Consider the following 20000-nt stretch of genomic DNA (forward strand, 5'->3'; position numbering starts at 1 on the left):
CCATCGTCAAAGAAAAGGTCCTTTTCACTTAAATGGAGCTCAGTTGGTCTGTTCTTGAGAGACTACTATGTCAGTGGTTCTCAAACCTTTTCATGTGAAGGACCCCCAAAATGATATTTATTTGGCCACGGACCCGCATCTCAAAATATCTAGTTCCAACTTCCAGGGACCACCAAGAAGCAAAATTCGAGTTACAAACGTTCGCTTTGAAAATACATTATATTCAAAGATTTGCACACATTTTCACGACTTTTTCAAAAATAGCAGATCTACAAGCTCGCAGCGCGGCACTCGGTGCCGCGCTGTGAGCTTGTATATCTGCTATTTTTCACTGGTTAAAGCATTCAATAATTAAAGGCCTAAATGGGTTAAAGTAGCATTAACATTTTTATACCAACAAATGCAATTGGTTTATCGCTCTCAAGCACAGAGCTGTGCAAGTATAAGGATCAGTCCGTTGCCTCTAGCGTGAAAGGCTGCGAGATTTTCTTATATGAGCTTCTGCAGTCAGGCGTGCCAAGAGGGCTAAAATTGTCCACGATGCCGTAGCATAATTAGCATGGAGCAGCAAAACACGACTGAGAGTAAATAGAACCATTGTTTGCTTTCTGGCTGAAATTGAAAATACTTTAAGCTCCTACACTGCTACGAAGGCCACCAACGTGCAAAAGTGTTGCAAGCAACTTTTATCATAATTCTGTAAAAAGTCATTGTACAGTGAAGGCCGTACATTTACAATTGAGCTAACGAGAACAGACGCGGTTCCGCAGATAAATATTGTGAAAATAGCAGATCTACATGCTCACAACGCCTCGCGTTGCGAGGCGTTGTGAGCATGTAGATCGGCTATTTTCACAATGTTCACCTCTTGTACTTAATATTTGACAGTTTGGCCAGTCCTGTCGAATATTCGACTATTTGAATACTTTGAGGTCGAATAATTCGTATACTAAAAATCACTATTCGTGAATGCCCTACCACTCACACACACACAAAAAAGGTATTACAAAAGTATGAATAAATACGTAACAAAAAGCAATTGTACAATATAACAATGTTATAAAACAATTGGCAATGAAGAGACAGAGTAAGCAGGTATCATACTTGTGTCCCAGTTCATGAGCAATGGTGAAGGCCAGGTTGAGTCCATTGTCCTCTGCTAACACACACTTCCTCTTGGCACTGCACACACCTCCAAGATAGGCAATACCTGAAAGAGATGGGACCGTATGAGGCAGGGCTGGATTAACATCTCAAAGGGCCCCTGGGCACTGAAGCGCCAAGGGGCCCCGTGTGCGTGCAAAACATTTTTGTAGGCATATGTAGGCATGTAGGTCCAACATAACATCTGCAGCAGCAGTTGGCTCAGTGTGGCCCGGCGGAGTTTTAATCAGTTGACTTGACTTTCATGAAATACATTGTACTTAACACCCAATCAGCACTTTTCAGCAGCATTCTCACAGCATTTGTTTCAGGGGGTGGTGGACATCATTTATTTCATTCTGATTTTTTTTAGGGCCCTTGATGCCCAGGGGCCCCTGGGCACGCGTGCAAAAGTGCAAAAGTATTGGCATGAAAATGTACTTAAAGTATCAAAAGTAAAAGTACTCATTATGCAGAATGTCCCATTTCACCTTTTGAAATCTATGTATGCTCACAATGTGTCGCACAGCTACGCATTGTGAGCTTGTAGATCGGCTATTTTCAAATGGCCAAAATGTATATAGGGGCTGAAATGGTTGATGTATGTTTTGTAATAATAATCGAAATCTACAAAGTAACTAGTAGCTAAAGTTTTCAAATAATTGTAGTGGAGTAAAAGTACAATGTTTGGATCCGAGATCCGAGTGGAGTAGAGGTAGAAGCATTGGAAATTGGAAATACTCAAGTAAAGTGAAACGACCAAAAAAAAAAAAAAAATTAAAGATTTGTTTTGGGGCTTTTTGCCTTTATTGGATAGGACAGTAGACTGACAGGAAATGGGGGAGAGACAAAGGTCGCCCAGATCGGGAATCGAACCGGCGACGCCGACAGGCGTTGATGCCGAAATGGTAATGCCTATATGGTATAGGCCACCAGGCACCCCACGACCTCAAAATTAAAAAAAAAAAAAGTACAGTACCACTGCAGCAGACTAAAAGATCCCCAAAATCATTACAACAAGGAATTAATAATTGTGCATGGACATTATATCAGTATAGTACTGGTAATGTGTAGCGGTGAATATGGCCCTGCTACCATAGTCTTCGGTGCTCCCTGAACACCTGTCCACTTAAAACACATTAGAAATCCAGAACAAGACTCTAAAGGTCAACCCAATGTCAGTTCAATAGACTGGAGAATGACTCCATTCAGGCATGTTGTTGTGTTTTTGTTTTTTACTCCAAACTACTTACTCTTCAGGAATTTGCCTTACTGACCCAATTCATTGACTGCTAACTTCCTGGAACAGCCTCACTTTCCTTGAACCCATTTAGGCCTAACATTATTTAACACTTTAACTATTGAAAAATAGCAGATATACAAGCTCACAGCGCGGCACCGAGTGCCGCGCTTCGAGCTTGTAGATCTGCTATTTTTGAAAAAGTCGTGAAAATATTTGCAAATCTTTGAATATATTTTAAGCGAATATTTGTAACTCAAATTTTGCTTCTGGGTGGTCCCTGGAACTAAATATTTTGAGATAGGGGTCTGTAGCCAAATAAATATCATTTTGGGGGTCCTTCACATGAAAAGGTTTGAGAACCACTGACATAGTAGTCTCTCAAGAACAGACTAACTGAGCTCCAGTTATGTGAAAAGAACCTTTTCTTTGACGATGGCTGGCCAGATTGCTGACATAGAAACATAGGTTTTTAAAAAAAACCTTAGAAGGATTCAAAAGACACTTATAGTAAAAAATTCTAATTTCCCGATTTTTCAATAGTTAAAGCATAAAATAATAATACACAATACTGTGTACCCATTCTAAATGGGTTTTAATGCAAGGAAGAAACTTGCTGTTTGATTGCATGTATAGATACTGTTAAATAAATTATGAATAAAAGTTAAATAAGTATGGAATATGGATAGATTCCATAACCAAAATAAGAGAGACGAGCCAAAGGACGTATATCTTAGATTGCTGTATTTGAAGAGAGTCAGACAAGGAAGACAGACAGTGAGCATACCATAGTGGTAGCTTTCTAAATCTCTCTCTTCCCAAATGGAAGTTAACATTCAGTATATAAAGAGTACAGTTATGACAGTAAGATCTTCGTGGGACTCATTCATTTGTTCCCAGATCATAACAAGGAAGACAGTGACACGTAGTGTTGGTAACTTTCCACTAGTGACATACAGTATAAACCAAAACATGATTTCATAGTCAGGGCAACCAAAGTTACTATGACCTGTAATCTATTAGCCTGAGCTTACAGTATCCGACCAAAATGTGGTCTCCTATACTCTAAGTTCAGTTCATAATATATCCTTATATGGTCATATGGGCCTCATACACAAATCATAAAATTATGATACATAATTCATATCTAACAGATACTTATCAACGTCATTAATAAAAGAAGGTTAATTGTCTTAGAGACTATTATGATTGGAGACTCTCGTGGGTTCATTTAGTTGAGCTTCAGAGAGAACAATGTTTTAGATACAAGACATTCGGCAGCATAGACACTGAGACAGAACTGTCATTCAATGTAAGAATACACACGTTATTGCTATGGTCATGACTCAGTCAAACATATTCATGAATAGGAACAATTCTCCCTGTCAAAGTCAGAAACCCGAGAACTAAGACTCCAACCCGTGACGTCTGGAGCTGCTCCGCAGAGAATGAATAGGGAAAGTTGGCACAGACGAGTGGAGCACCTATAGGAGGGTTTTTAGGCTGGCGTTTGGAGTTCAAAATTATGATTATGAGTGTAGTAGTAGTAGTGGACAACAGAAATAACATATCGTCGTTGTCGGGTGGAAAACTTGTATGTCCATTGTATTTATCATTTTAAAAATGATTTAAACTAGTGAAAACAGCCGATCTACAAGCACACAACGCCTCGCACCGCGAGGCGTTGTGTGCTTGTAGATCTGCTGTTTTCACTACCTTTGTGCAACGGTCTTGTATGATGAAGCAGGGCTTTACTTTGCGAAAAAAAACATACAAATTTGAAACTTGGAGATACGAGGTTTCTGCCCGACAGCGACGATATGTGTAAACGTGAATGCTATTCCTCTCTGACTCAGCCATTCGATTGAACAACAATGGCACTTTAACTTCAAGATGTCTGAAAACCTGAATGAAGCTGCCTCAGCTTAGGGCTCGAGTGGACACGCACAGCCAGTGTGATATTGCTGGCATCCAGACGTATATAAAAACAGGTTTACTGGGTGGATTATCTTACAGTAATACAAGAGTGTCCGAAAATGTTTAAAAAACAATCAATCAGCCAGTCGGCCAAGCATGCTGACATCACTGTGAGTGTGTGTTACTGTACCGCTCTCCATGTGTCGGCACACACACACACACCTGCTTTGTGTCTGCCTCTGGCGTTTGGCCAGCGAAGCTCATTTGAATCCAGACAGGCATAAATTAAATCATTGACAAGGATACGGCAATCAGGCCCAGATGGGAATTATTCCTTTTTCTTTTTTCCTTATTTTTTTGTGTGTGTGTGCAAATAGCAGGGAGATCACATTTTGGCTTCATCAGCCAACGCAGAACATTCTCGTTTAATTGGCGCACAAGGTGATTGAATGCTTAGAGATTGGCTAACCAAGCAAAGGTTGTTACGATACAACATAAGTAAAAGAAGGGAAGAATAACGGCCAAGGGAGGGCCGTTCCTCGGTCTTAGGCTATTAGATAAAGTGGAGCGATACATTATACAAACTTCAAGCGTAATTGGAACAAGCATTCACACTGATAATGTGACCATAGAGGAGGTCACGTTGGGGAGGACTTCACGCGCACATGCATTCGTGGCACGCGCGTGTGTGTGGGAGAGAGTGAGAGAATGAGTGCACACACATTTCTGTGTTAAAGGGTTGCCAACTTGCCATTATGCTGTGAGGTTTTGTAAAAACAAAATATGGTCAAACACACGAGATAACATAGCTGCCCTACTGACTTCTCTAATAAGAGATAAGATACTGTACTCAGTTCTCTAAGAGGCCAAGAATAGTACAGGGTTCCCACACATTTTTACCAATTAATTTCCAAAACTTTTCCAAAACCTTTCCAGAATATTTAATCCGATTTCCAGGACTATATAACAATAATTCAGCTCAATAACGAGTCGCTTACTCCTATGCACAATGCACAAAGACAGGTAGTGTATGCCCGTGGTTCTCAACCTTTTCAGGCCGTGACCATCCGAAATAATCATATTTGAACTGGGGACCCCCCACCATGACGAGCACTAAGATTTGAGGAATTTTGTATAACACGGTTCTATTGTGAAAATAGCCGTAGATCTGCTATTTTCACAATTTCTGACTCTAATATTTGACAATTTGGCCAATGTTGAATTTGTCATTTCAGAGGTATTAACACAATAACCAATAACCAAAGACAATGCATATCAATTTTTTCCAGGACCTTCCAGGACCCTTGATCAATTCCAAAACTTTTCCATTACGATGTTTGTGCCCAGCCAGGCATATGGGTGGTGTTAAGTCTCTGAGTTAGTCGTGGGTGTGATTTGGGTGTTATATTAATTAAACCAATCAGAGTGTCGGCTGCCATTGCCTTTAAGAAGCAGCACCTTCATCATAGCGCAAATCTTACAATAAATGCGACAAATCTCTGTGAGTATGTACTGTACTATGCATGTATGTATGTACTGTATGTATGTAATCCGCGTATCTCGAGAACCGTTCGTCCCACCGGCTTCAGAACACCGCGCGTTCCCCGCCGCGGCACGGAGTGCCGTGCCTGGCCTCGACCCGACATGGTGCACGGTTTTCCCGAACCGGCGCGAAACGTTCGGAATCACCGTATGCGGAGCTGATTGATCAGGCTGTTTCGGAGGAAACCGGCGCAAGCGCTGACTCATTGTGACATCACTTGATAAAAAGACTCGCCAAATAAAAGTACGCCAAATGAGTCAACAAAAATGGGGAGATCTCCATATATGGGCATAAAATGGATGCAGACATACAGATATCTCCATATATGGGCATGATATCTCCATATATGGGCATAAATGGACACAGGCAAACAGATGGTCAAAACGGGTCCTATGACAACAGTTATAATGGTGTTTGCATTAAAGGTTGGGGCATTCATTCCCTATTTACATCGTTCCCGAGTAGGCCTGCACCCGACTAGACGCTTGGCCGCCCAAAGGGCAGAGATCTCCATATGGGCATAACATGGACGCAGACAGACTGATATCTCCATATGGGCATAAATGGACAGAGGCAAACAGATGGTCAACACAGGTCGTATGACAACAGGTATAATGGGGTTTGCATTAAAGGGCGGGGCATTCATGCCCTATTTACATCGTTCCCGAGTTGGCCAGGTCGCCGACTAGACGCTCGGCCGCCCGAAAACATCTAGGAAAACTTCATTCCAGCATAATGCAAGCAGCATAAATAAAGTGATATCATCAGGAGACACAGGGGAACAAAAGGTCTCTGCTTACAAACGAACGCAGTGGCCATGTTGCTGTGTCAGAATTACCATACTCTCCTCGTGCCCAAGAGACATCTTTGATGCCATGGCACATCAGATTAATAATCACATGCTCATTCTCAGTTAGGCTGCTTTTGTTGTATTAAAGCATGAGGGGTGCGGAAACTTGCTCAGTGCTGTGTGTTCTGGAAGCCCCATTAGTCTATGGAACAATACAGGTAGTCCAGGGGTCTTCAACAGGGGGTCCGTGACCCCTAGGGGGTCCTCCAAATCTTTGAGTGATCTCCCTTTTTATGTTAACCACTTGAACCCTAGTGTCCATATTCTGAGAACTTTAGCCAAAAATAGCCGATCAACAAGCTCTCAACGCCTCGCGCTGCGAGGCGTTGTGAGCTTGTAGATCGGCTATTTTCAGAAAAGAGGTTTGGTGTAGAGGGGAAAAAGAGCAAACTAAGTACAGAGTGAAAGGTCAAGTTTATTAAGTATTGACGGTTCAAGTGGTTAAATATGTGAACACAAATTGACATGAATCTAAAATACACTGATGATTGTGCTGTCAAACAATTAAACTAAATGGAATCTATGAAAAGGTTGTGGGGGTCCCTGCTTCATCTCTCTCTCTCTCTCAACTAAGGTGTCCTTGCCCTGAAAACGTTGAAGACCCCTGAGGTAGGCTATTTGAAGACATTGGTAGGTAGGTAGAAAGTAGGTGGGCTATATATATATACAGAGATAAATGCATCTCTTTTTCTCTGTCTCTCTCTCTCTTTGCACCTCGTGTGCTAAGTGACTCGCTTCGAGTGCAGTGCCAGCAGAAACGCGAAAAATCGTGACACTTGCATTTCAAGTCATACCCTGACTGGTAATAACAACCACACAGTGTTGATTACGGAGAACCTGTAGCCATCGGGATAGAGCATAAATATTCTGTCATCTTCGGATCTCTCCTGTATGGCTAAGTTAAATATTATTTAAGAGCTTTACCGATTTCATACTTAATTGGCTCTTTAAGCAGGATATCAGGTTTGGCTAATATTGTTGATGACGTCACAGCGTGCCTCTACTGTACTTTACTGTGCCGCCTGTCGCCGGCCCGTCTCCCCACACTGTGAAAACCAGGAAGTCACCATGAAAATGTCTTTTATATTGCGACGTATGTATGTATCTCTGTCACGCCTGATACTGTGATTCTATGGGTTTATCGCTCTGACATCATGCTCTGACGTCACTGTGATGTCAGAGGAAGCACTCTTAACAGAATGGGATTGCCGCTCTCTGACATCACGCTTTGGCTTCACTGTGATGTCACACAGAATCCCTTTTATGCCCATATATGGAGTTCCCTGAAGTTATCAATATTAAGCCCATATCTAACAGGACTTCATATGGGAATGCCCATATACAGTACCCACAATAACGGCTGGTTCTACAGACAGGGATCTCCATGTATGTCATAGACATCATAGGACTTTCACTTAACGAATAACTGATTAAGCATGTTTGGGCTCTCACAGCATATCTCCATATACAGTACATGGATCTCCATATATGGGTACCAGGGGTCTCCATATATGGGTAACTGGTCCGATATACATCACTGGCCAGATGGCCCTTTAGGGCGAGGTCGCATCGCTCGCATGTCGCCCTGAGGCGTCTTACTAGTTACTAAATCTGTGTATATAAAAATTATATTACCTCTCAGATATGTTAATTTTAGCAACATTGTTCAAGTCACGTACCGGTAGTTAGTTTGGTGCGTGCGTGTTTGTGCGAACATGTCTGCACTCCACATTGTACAGTACTAGAAGTTTGTGGCCCTTCGGGCCGCAAAAGTCTAGAGTTCAGTTTTTGAAAAAAAAAAGTTTTTTGAAAAAAAAAAAAAAGTTTTTTGAAAAAAAAAAAGTTTTTCGAAAAAAAAAAGTTTTTTGAAAAAAAAAAAGTTTTTTGAAAAAAAAAAAAAGTTTTGTGAAAGGTATTGGTGATGCGATGACGTGGTGTATACGGACGCTCAGCTCCCCGGGCCCTTCCCCGTCTTTCTTTCTCTCTCTCTCTCTCTCTCTCTCTCCTCCGCTCAGCTCCCCTCCCCCCTCCCCCCTCCTCTGTAACTTGATACTCTGGTGACCAGTTTATGAGCACTGTCAAGATACTCCTTCAGGACTGGCTACTCTGCGTGAGGCGAAAGGCGAAACTTTGTTAAATTGAAATAAATGCGGTTCAAAGAGTGGCATGTTTAAAATGTGGACAGTGCAAATTTTTCACGCTTGTTTGACGTGGTGGCTATGTTTGTGAGAGGTGTTGTGAGAGAATGGAGCTAAACATTCTGTTTGAGAATTGCCACCACTTTGTGTTTGCTGAATTGTATGTATTAGATGTGCACAGTAAAGACAGTCATTCTATTCCACTTTCCATGTCTCCCTCTCTGATTGCACCCGAGGCTCCAGTCTTTTAATACTCTGTTTTAAACTGAGCTTTCCATTCAGTGCTTCTGTTTCACAGTGACTTTCACTTGTCATTTCTTATTCCACTCACACCTCAGGCCTTGTGCAGCCTCTGTCAGCCCGACACACAGCACTATAGTGGACGGAGGGGGAGACGCAATATGCTAAGACAAACACAATGAAAGAGAGAGTGGGCAGAGAGCGGGCGAGAGTGAGCGAGAGAGAGAGAGAGAGAGAACTAGAGAGCAATTTAGGCCTAGAATTATTGAACGCTTTAACCAGTGAAAAATAGCACAGCGCGGCACCGAAAACCGTTCGTTTGGCATTTATCATTTTAAAAATGATTTAAACTAGTGAAAACAGCTGATCTACAAGCACACAACGCCTCGCACCGCGAGGCGTTGTGTGCTTGTAGATCTGCTGTTTTCACTACTTTTGTGCGACGCGAGGCGTTGTGTGCTTGTAGATCTGCTGCTTTCACTACTTTTGTGCGACGGCCTTGACGAAGCAGGGCTTTACTTCGCGAAAGAACGTACACATTTTAAACTCAGAGATACGAGGTTTCCACCCGACAACGACGATATGTTCAAAGATTTGCACGCATTTTTAGGATTATTAAAAAAATAGCAGATAGCTTGTATATCTGCTATTTTTGAATAGCCAATCAATGTGCTATATATACTGTAGCTCAAATCTAAAATGAGAGAGCATGCGATATGGTCTGCCGTTGTAGATGGACAGTGTCGTAGATTAGAGTTTATCATGATTGATTATGTGTGACGTTATAGGGTAGATCATGTGTTCATTGATTATATTAATATCTAGGTCTTTATGATGATACTAATACCTGATAGTTAGGAGTAGAGAGGCCTTCAGTGGGCCTCAGTAACTATTGTTTTGGTAAAGCCTATCTTGTTATGGTACAGCTCGTTCCAGAGGCATTGAAGCCACACAGTATAACTCTAGTGTCTGACCATTCTTCTTGGCAGAACTACTTTACCACTGCCCAGAGTGTTAATCGTACTTCTGTCCATGATATCATGTTACATAAACTTGACCACCACCACCACCTAATATAATCGTCTTGTCTCCTCTGTTTCTCATGATTATTGATTGATCTATATTCCACCACAGACAGGATCTCCACCAACATCTCATGGACTCTGATGACAGTGTCAACAAATCAGAGCAAAACTTCATGTCAGTTTAGGGCTTATGTGTGCTTCCAGTCCATACAGATGACTTATCAGTTACAGTACGGTTACAATATCACTACATAACCTCTCTGCAAATACATTTTTCTTTTCCTACAGAGATCCCTTTCAGAGCTCTTTTGCTGCTTAGTGCACGTCTCATCATCTCAATATCGTGCAGTATGGATCCGTTTAGCAAAGATCCAAACATGGCGGCTGGGGATTGGATGGGGCTGAGGCAAAGCCCCTCTTTCGCTGGAAACATTTTGGGGCTGATGAAAACAGATGTTGGCCTGCATTCTTATATGTTCGACGGTTCAACAGTGTTTTACAACCACGCATGCTTAGTCAGAGGCTGCAATTATGAGTGTATAATGTCTATCATCTGCCAGGATTATAGGAAAGAATCCTTGACGGATTCACGCAAATAAAAAAACGGCAGCAAAGGTACACTTTTGTGTGTGTTTTTCACATGCTCTGAGATGGTATTTAAACTGCTGTTTACATGGGCTGCTTATTAGTTTAGAAGGGGAAACCCGCGGTAATGAGAAAGTACACAGGGGAGCGATGTGTAATGGGCAGACTTAATGAGTGTTAAGACGAAAAGAGAGCGCTTGGCTGAAGAACCGCCTGGGTTTCTGTCTTGACAGACTTTTGTTTCAATCTCAGAACATTGTGGTCGTGTTGATGCCCTGTGCCAGTGGTTCCTGCTATTGTAGCTAGGGAAGCCAGCTGACTTACTGTAACTGACCTCAAAACACCCTGAAGACCCCGGCCAAGTACGTAGCCGATCAATGCAATAATAAACGAAAGCTATCCGGTACTATTCAGTCAAAGGTAACACAAAAACCTCCAATTACCATATTGGACCCGGCGTAAACTCAGCGGTAGTCACCCGTCTGAAAACAAATGTCACTGGCGATAAGTAGCGGGCACAGTGAGGTAATGCACGGATGAGAGTTTTCTTTTTCTTTTTTCGCGGCTTCAAAGATCCGTCGAAGCCAGCACTTCTGAAGCTAAAGCCCCCCGACAAAAGGGCCATGATCCACAGCTCAGCGTTTATCAGCGCACAGATTTGACTCAGCGTTAGTGGGCTAGCTGGCTGATCAAACAGGGATGTGGGCCGCTCACCGCGCTGGTGGCTACATCCAGTCAGACAGCCTCAAAAGAGTGGGCAAAGCCTCATCAGGGCTCTAAACTCACAAGCACTCCCCCTGTTTATAAGCGGGGCCAGCTAGGGCCCGAGGCCGGCTAGCAGGGGCGTCACACCAAGCTCTGGGCCCTGGGTACAAGGATTCACTGCGGGCCCCCCATGAATGTTAACAATTGAAAAATAGCAGATCTACAAGCTCACAGCGCGGCACCGAGTGCCGCGCTGCGAGCCTGTAGATCTGCTATTTTTGAAAAATCGTGAAAATGTGTGCAAGAAACCTATATGTCTCCATGTCAGTGGTGCTCAAACTTTTTCATGTCAAGGACCCCCAAGATGATATGTATTTGGCCAAGGACCCCCCATCTCAAAATATTTAGTTCCAGGGACCCCCCCAGAAGCAAAATTCGAGTTACAAATGTTTGCTTAATAAATACATATATTCAAAGATGTTCACACATTTTCACGACTTTTTCAAAAATAGCAGATCTACAAGCTCACAGCGCGGCACCGTAGCTAAAGTTACTATAGGGCCCCTCCACCTTGGGCCCTGGTAACTCAGTCCCACTTTCACCCCCCTTGTGACGCCCCTGTCGGCCGGACCGGAGGAGCCGCTTTGTTCAAAGCCTGATGTGCGCGAACATACGCAACGAGCGAGCACGGTGGCATAAACACACACACACACACACACACACACACAAACACACACATACGCACGCATGCACACACACATTTGTGTATCCTGGACTGACCCCACATGCCCTGACTATGACCCCAACCCCTCCATACATGCACCCATGAAACACACGCACGCACGCACACACGCACGCACGCACGCACGCACGCACGCACGCACGCACACAAACAACTCCCGTCCTTTGATTTCCCCGGCCTTCTCCAAACACACTTCCAACGTACACAGACGCACACACACACACTCACACACACACACACTCTTCCCCGGTTAAGTGTGAATCAGCTGATTGCCGTGGTGTCACCTCCTCCCACGCAGCTCATCACCCCTGACAACGAGTCAACAGCTTCCACCAGTACATACACATTCCCCCCTCACATCTCTGGGCCAGTAAACCAAACACAGGAAATAGGATACCACTACTACCAGGATATTACTTTAAACTGCCCCCCTCCAACTAACTCACACACCCATTCCACCACCCCTGCCTCTCTCTCTCTCTCTCTCTCTCTTTCTCTCAGCTTTATCCGTCTCTCACGCTCTCATCATTCTCATATATCTCGCATTTGCTTTCATCCACCTTGTGTTTTGTTCTCCCTCTCCCGTTCCAGTCAAGCTCCGCCGGGAGAGGCTGCTGGGGGGTCCCGGGCTGCTTTGATAGCAGCCAATAAGAAAATAAAGAATAGAACAAACCAACCGTCGCCTCCCCGTTCCCCTCCCTTTAACCTGGGGGCCGTGAAAGTTATGTCTGGGCAGGCAATAGAAATACCAAATCCCCGCAAAAACTAAATCCAAACATTTGTTTGGGGGGGGGGGGAGAAAACGCTGACTCGGGGCAGGCCGGGGGACAAAGAGGGGAAAGGTGCAGAAGTAGATAGAGGAAGGGAAGAGAGAGAGAGAGAGAGAGAGAGAGAGAGAGAGAGAGAGAGAGAGAGAGAAAGAAGGGGTGGAACGGGACTTTTTTATGAGCCCTGTGATTATAGTGTGGCTCAAAGTGGGTCACACACTTTGGGCCAGCTAGCACAAAGAGCAGGAGTGTTCTCATTGTGCCGGGCTGTGGGAAGATTAGCACGTCCAGAGTATTATGGTACAGTAGAGAGCAACCGGGCCAGGCATGGCCTGGAGCTTGCCCCGCGCGTCGCAGTCACACTGGCGCGCGCTGTCTCTGTCTGTCACGGCTTCCATGACATCACAGCTATGTGCAACGCTGATAAAAATGCGATAATGTGTGGGAATTAGCCGCGCTGAGGCGGACCTGATAAAGGCAAGCAGGCCTGGAAACAGCTGCTCTGCTCAGCTCACCTCCAGCAGGCAGAGAAAATCGGAGAAATTAAAAAAGAAACGCCTTGTACTACCGACAAAGGCAGGGGTTTTCAAAGTGGGTGGCGGGGCACCCTGGGGTGCCGCAACGGCAGTCCAGGGGTGCCGCGAGATCATTTGATAATGTTTGGAATTTATTTGGACACTTGAAGAAATATTTAGTATCATTTTAAACTTGAAGTACAAAGTTATTTTCAGTCAGTTCTAACCAAAATGGCTATTATCTCAACATTTTCCTCGCAACATAATCACTAAAATATTGTCACTGTCAGGCAGAAACCTCTGTCGCACAATGCGAGGCGTTGTGTGCTTGTAGATCTGCTGTTTTCACTAGTTTAGTACATATTATAGATGATAAATACAAAAAGAAAGGTTTTGGACATACCGGTACAAGGTTTCCACCCGACAACGACGATATTCTATAAAGTTAAGATGCTGGGAGTGAAAATTATAATGTAGGGGTGCCTCGGATTAAAACAATATTTATAGGGTGCCCTGACACAAAATAAATGTTTGGGAACCCCTGGACAAAGGGATGTATATTTTGTAGTACTGCATACTGCATGCACTGCATACCTACAGTAAGGGTATCTTGCATTATACGTGTTAATTACACTGCATGGTACCGGTATGTGTCCTATATGGTCTTAACTTATTTTCCAAACCTTACAGATGTGGATTGAACTGTATTATTTTCAAACAGCATTTCAAACAGGATCGTTCTAGTCCATGTATGCCAGATGGCTGTCTTTGCCACACAGGAGAGTACAGTACAGTGAGTTCCAAAAGGTTTAGTCCATCATCATAGGACAGTCAATTGACATCGAGAGTAATTTATTATACTCTGCTATGATTGATAGTCTGGCTTGGAGTCGATCGATTGCACCTCATCTGGTCTAGCTGTATTAGTTAAACTGCAGGAATACTTAGTACAATATATCTATCATTCTCTTAGTGTGCAGTTCAGCCAGGATAACTTACGTATTGATATAACAGGTGTATTGATGGTTATGACATGTCTACACGGACTGGAGCTGTTTCTATGACATTTCTGAAAATACTTAGAAAATCTTGGGGGCTTTGGAATAGCAGCGCCGGTGTTACATACAGTTTAAGACAAATGCAATTGGGAAACAGTGGGCAAAATACTGTTTATATATACAGTCTTCCAGCCATTCTGTATGGAAGAGGTAGCCTACAGTAGGTTTTCGGGTTCTTTGCCATGCACATTTTTATATAACTTTGTTAGGCCTACTGACATTTGCATGCAACATTTGAAAAAAAGCGTTGCATTGGGGATTTGCCTATAGAAGCCGTTACGGGTCACCATCCGGAATCAATGGGGGTAAATTTACTCAAATCACATTTTTGTCTTAGGAATGCGACAAAAAACAAAAAATATTATTGAACTCTACTCTCCATGGCGTGACTAATCAATAGAAAAAAAGTCATTTTGGGGGTGAACTACTCCTTTAAGGGAGCTGACTAGGCCCTTCTTGATGTAAATCAATCAAGTCACCTTAATTCAAGTGGCAGATGCAAAAAAGGGGAGAGGTTTTGTGATTTTTGTTTATATATATTTTAACCAGTAAGACTCCTTAAAAAAGATAAGAGACCATCAGGTCGCATACACAAACTTTAGAAGGCAATCGTAATAGACACACACAGGCACACACACACACACACACACACACACACACACACACACACACACACACGCACGTGCACGCGCACAAAAACGGCCTCATGGTGGCGCTAGAAGAGGGCCATGTGAGAAATCAGGCTGATTTGCCAGCCAAGGAGTGTGTGTGCAAAGTTTGGCATGGATAGGAGCAACAGTGGCAGAGATATGAGTAGGGCCAAAAGTGTGACGTGACGTGACGGACATACAGACAGACGGAGCGAGGGAGGGACCGAACTAAAACGATTGGGAACCACTCCATTAGAACATATAAATGCATGTGTGAATGATGTTTGAGGTTTGCTCTAGAGCTCATCATTGAATGCCCACTTTTTTTGAACAGCTCGATTTTAATGAATTTCCCATTAATTTAATACTCTTCTATAGACATTTATGAAACTCCTTATAAAGATGTTTAAGTCTGGAACCAAGCCAACCAACAACAACATGAAATGTCACCATAAATCATTTGATAATGATTGATGTAAAAAAGGTACCGTACAACACTGCACAAACTTGTTTTAGTGATGGAACTACTCATCCCATAAACCATTTTTTATTACTTCAAATTTAACAACAGTTTGACTTGCTCCTTGAATTGAACCTTTGTCATTATTATCACAAGGATGTATGCTAGTCGGGGGCCTTAGGGAGATAGAATGGTAATTTTGTGCTAATTAGTCTAAAAGCGCAAAATTTTGCTCAGATGTAGCCCAGGGCTTGCTCTGATGATTTAGCTAGGGCGCCCGAGTCGGCGACCTTCGGGGTCGCCACAGCGGCCAAATCAAGTTGGGCTCCCATCGACTTTCTATACAGGAGGAAAATACCCAGATTTTTTTTTTTCTGGGTATTTAAGTAGGATGTGAGGGGTCTAGGGGTTTGTCATGATGCTGAATCCATTGCAAGCATTTGTTTTGCACAAAAAACATTCCTTGGGCTACAAATGGCCCCAGAAAATGATGGTTTTAGTGATGAAAAGTGCTTTCTATGCACCGACTTGGACTTGGGACGACAACAGGCACTACAGATCCCATATCATGTGGGTGTGGAGAAATGCTAATAAACAGCTTAACATTGGGAAAAGTTAAAAAACTGATATGAGGAGAAAAATGCATGAGCACACAGCACAGCCACATCATTCTATAGATGTCCCTGTTTGCAGATTGGTCATTATGTCACAGTCGAATGCCGAGTGCTACTGTGGGTTGTTGCTGTCACAATTTAGACTGTTTTGTAATGAACGCTCCTGTGCTTGTACAGTATTGACCTCGCACATGTACTGTACAGTATATACAGTATTGGTGCACCAAGTCCATATGGGCTCTGTGTGTCTAGCCTTAGTGGGTCTGCTGCTTGATATTTGTTAATAAATCAAAGTCCTTTATTACTTTGAACCAGCTCTATCTCTCTCTCTTTCTTGCTCTCTCCTTATCCGTGTGTGTGTGTGGGGGGGGGCTTAGCTTTACCGTGGATGGTTAGGACATCATGTTTGATAATAAAAGTCCTCTATTGAGAATGACATTTTCCCTTCTGGAAAATCATTGTTGAGCTCTATCGATTTGTGCTATTGAGTGGTCCAATGAATGATCATCTTGAGACAGTTTCCTGCCTTCTGAGAAAAACGCATCTGTCCATATGGGCATTAGATGATCTACACCACTAAATACCACCAAAATGTCATGAGAACACCAAGATGAAAAATGAACCCTGCTTCAATCAATCAATGTTATTTAGATAGTGACAAAAACATATCTCGAGTCACTTTACATACGTATATCCTTCTAAAAAAATTGAATATTGTGTAAAAGTTAATTTTGCTCTGTAATGTATTTCAAAAATTGAAAATGTATTCAAGTTCAAAACAGCTCATGAAAATCAAAAAATCCCTAAAATATTAGAATATTACCAATCAAAAGAATGATAATACAGAAATGGCAACCTTCTGAAAAGTATTATGCACTTAATGCTTGGTCTGTCTGGAATACTTTTGAACAATTAGTCTACTTCATCAATGGGGAAACAGGGTGTGGTGTGGGTTCGAGTAGCACGCTAAGTACACTATGATGATGATGATGATGTATAATATGATGTGTCCAATCAGAAAAGGGACATACGGATAGGATGGATGAAAATGTCATGTCACGATTATTGTCTCCGTCAGGCCGAAACGTCCGCGCGTGTGTCCTTCCGTTTGTGGACAGCTAATCTCTGGCACCTTTGGCACGATGGCAGCGAAACTGTGCACGCACACTCCCTGGTTGCCAGAGCAGAACCTCTGCCCCCAAATCCTCACATGGGCCTGTTATAGCACCACCAGGAGGCAGATTTGTGCAAAGCACATTTTTGGACAGTACTCCTACAGATTTTGTCCAAAAATCACACAAATCGGTACACAGTATGTCTATAGTCATTAAACTAAACAGGTATTTTAGATTTTTCATATACCTTCCTGATTGGCCACCAGGAGGCCGACTTATGTAAAACACATTTTTGGATATTACTCCTTCAGATTTTATCCCAAAATCACACAAATCAGTACACAGTATCTCTATAGTCATGTGATCAAGACGGATCTGTCCGATATTTCATATTCCATCCTGAACATTGACTTCCAAAGTTGGCAGGATAGGTCCGCTTTGAACAAAATGTCTCAAATCATGAACGCAGCTTGCGCTTTCCGTGACACTTTGCATGTACATTCCAACTAGGTCATGGAAAAAATGCCACCATATTCACATTGGCCTGTTATAGCGCCACCAGCAGGTCGACCTTTGCAAAACACATTTTTGGAACAAAGTCATGCATGCAGCGAGCGATTGCCGTGAAAGGCCGAAGAAGATATGGCACCCTTTACGCATTGGCCTATTATAGCGCCACCAGGAGGCCACAATAACCTTCCTGACCTGGCGGAGAGCACTGGTTCTAGTTGTGCAGCTCGGATGTGCAGCTCGATGTGCTTAATCATTGCCTGCATGATGCACTTTTAGTTTTTGAAGAAGCACTCTATATTTCTCGGTCCATCTTGGAGGAAAGAGTCAATTTAAATAATGATTCACACATTGGTGGAATACATTCCTGTTATATAATTGGTTGTGCAGACTAGTGTAATGTGTGTAATGTCGTGCAACAGAAATAGCCAATCTACAAGCTCACAATGCACCGTGGTATAAGTGTTGTGAGCTTGTAGATCAGCAATTTTAGATGAGTGTGTGCACACACAGTAACAAAAATACTCCCCTCTCTGCCTCAGGCAGAGGTCACGCCTGATTTATAATTTATACTTTGTCATACAACAGTGTCCTGTGCCAAAAATAGCAGATCTAAAAGCTTACAACCGGTCGCAGTATGCTGCATCAAATTGTGTTGCTTTGGAAGCACAGAGCATCGTTGCATGATGGATTATTGCTACAGTAATACATTATTTATTACAGTAAAGCATGTTCATGTCAAAGTGGGTCATCTACTTGATCTTCACCTCATTAGAATGTAAAATTTTGCTAAACGTTATCTAGAAATGAGCATCATGTTCACAATATACATGCATACGGATGTATGAGCGGATGACAGTTCTATTCACTTTTACGTGTACATTACTTAAAGCCCCAGCTAAAACACAACGGATCACTATTAGTATGAAAACCTATCACATTAACCTTGCCTGTGTGTGTATCTGTGTGCATGCACTACATGTGCAGGCCGGCCATTAGGAAAAAATTTAAAATAAAATGTCGGCCTTCGTTCCATTTTGGGAGCTGGGCGGCCAACAAAGTAAATCGTCACTGTTGGGCAGAAACCTTGTTTCAAATTTATACCTTTTTTCGCAAAGCAAAGCCCTGCTTCAACATACAAGGTCGTTGCACAAAAGTAGTGAAAACAGCAGATCTACAAGCACACAACGCCTCGTGTGCTCGGCTGTTTTCGTCTGTTTTCACTAGTTTAAATCATTTTCAAAATGATAAATACAAAACAAACAGTTTTGGACATACAAGGTTTCCACCCGACAACGACGAAATATAACTCATGTAATTGGCCCACTGGCTTGTCACTTGTCATGATCTGAAATGGCAAATCTTTGAGTAGCAGCAGCAGCGCACAATGAGGGCCTCTCCAACTATTTTTCCCGGGCTGAATCAGGGGCCCAGCACGTCCCGTGCGTGCGTGCGTGCGTGCGTGCGTGCGTGCGTGCGTGCGTGCGTGTTTCAGGGGTTTAGGGGAGAGAGACAAAGAGCCAGTCTTTGTGAACAAACACACCAGCGCCATGTCAGAACCTGCTGCTCCGAGGCGAGGGGTTTGTCTACACTCTACAGCAGAGGTCTTCAACAGGGGGTCCAGGACCCCTAGGGGGTCCTCAGAGTTACTACAGGGGGGCCGCCAAATCTTTGTGTGATAAGATCATGTTTTTACATTAATCACTGGAACCCTAGCATCCCTATTCTAGTGGAACATTAGCCAAAAAATTGCCGATCTACAAGCTCACAACGCCTCGCAGCGCGAGGCGTTGTGTGCTTGTAGATCGGCTATTTTTTGGCAAAGATGATTGGGCTGTCAAACAATGAAATTACATGGAATCTATGAACAGGTTGTGGGGGTCCCTGCTTCATCTCTCTCGCAACTAAGGGGTCCCCGGCCTGAAAACGTTGAAGACCCCCGCTCTACAGCAAGACTCGGGGGAAACACTCCTTCCTCAGTCCTGTACAGCAGGTCAACAAGGCTATGGTGAGAGGGTTCAGTGAGCATCAGGTAGGACATATCAGCCATGTTTGTTCCTCTGCTAACTGGACAAGACAAAGACCTCCGTACCTGTGGCAGAGCAGAGTGTGCGTGCAGGCGTGTGTGTGCGTTGTATGTGTGCGTGCGTGCGCGCGAGTGTGTGTGTGCGCGCGTGTGTGTG

The 20000-nt window shown here is 43.2% G+C and overlaps 1 protein-coding gene across 1 annotated transcript in view; it reads right to left on the bottom strand.

Moving 5' to 3' along the window:
* Positions 1-20000, bottom strand: part of adamts17 (ADAM metallopeptidase with thrombospondin type 1 motif, 17) — a gene marked incomplete at its 3' end in the record, with an annotated part of 224751 nt that overhangs the window by 149535 nt on the left and 55216 nt on the right. Inside the window, exon 8 of the mRNA XM_080730035.1 lies at positions 1105-1210. Within this exon, the coding sequence (XP_080586161.1) occupies positions 1105-1210 (106 nt within the window). The remainder of the gene's footprint in view (positions 1-1104; positions 1211-20000) is intronic.

The sequence above is a fragment of the Nannobrachium achirus genome, assembly GCF_963921795.1.
Source record: "Nannobrachium achirus genome assembly, chromosome: 7".
NCBI classification, from domain to species: Eukaryota; Metazoa; Chordata; class Actinopteri; order Myctophiformes; family Myctophidae; genus Nannobrachium; species Nannobrachium achirus.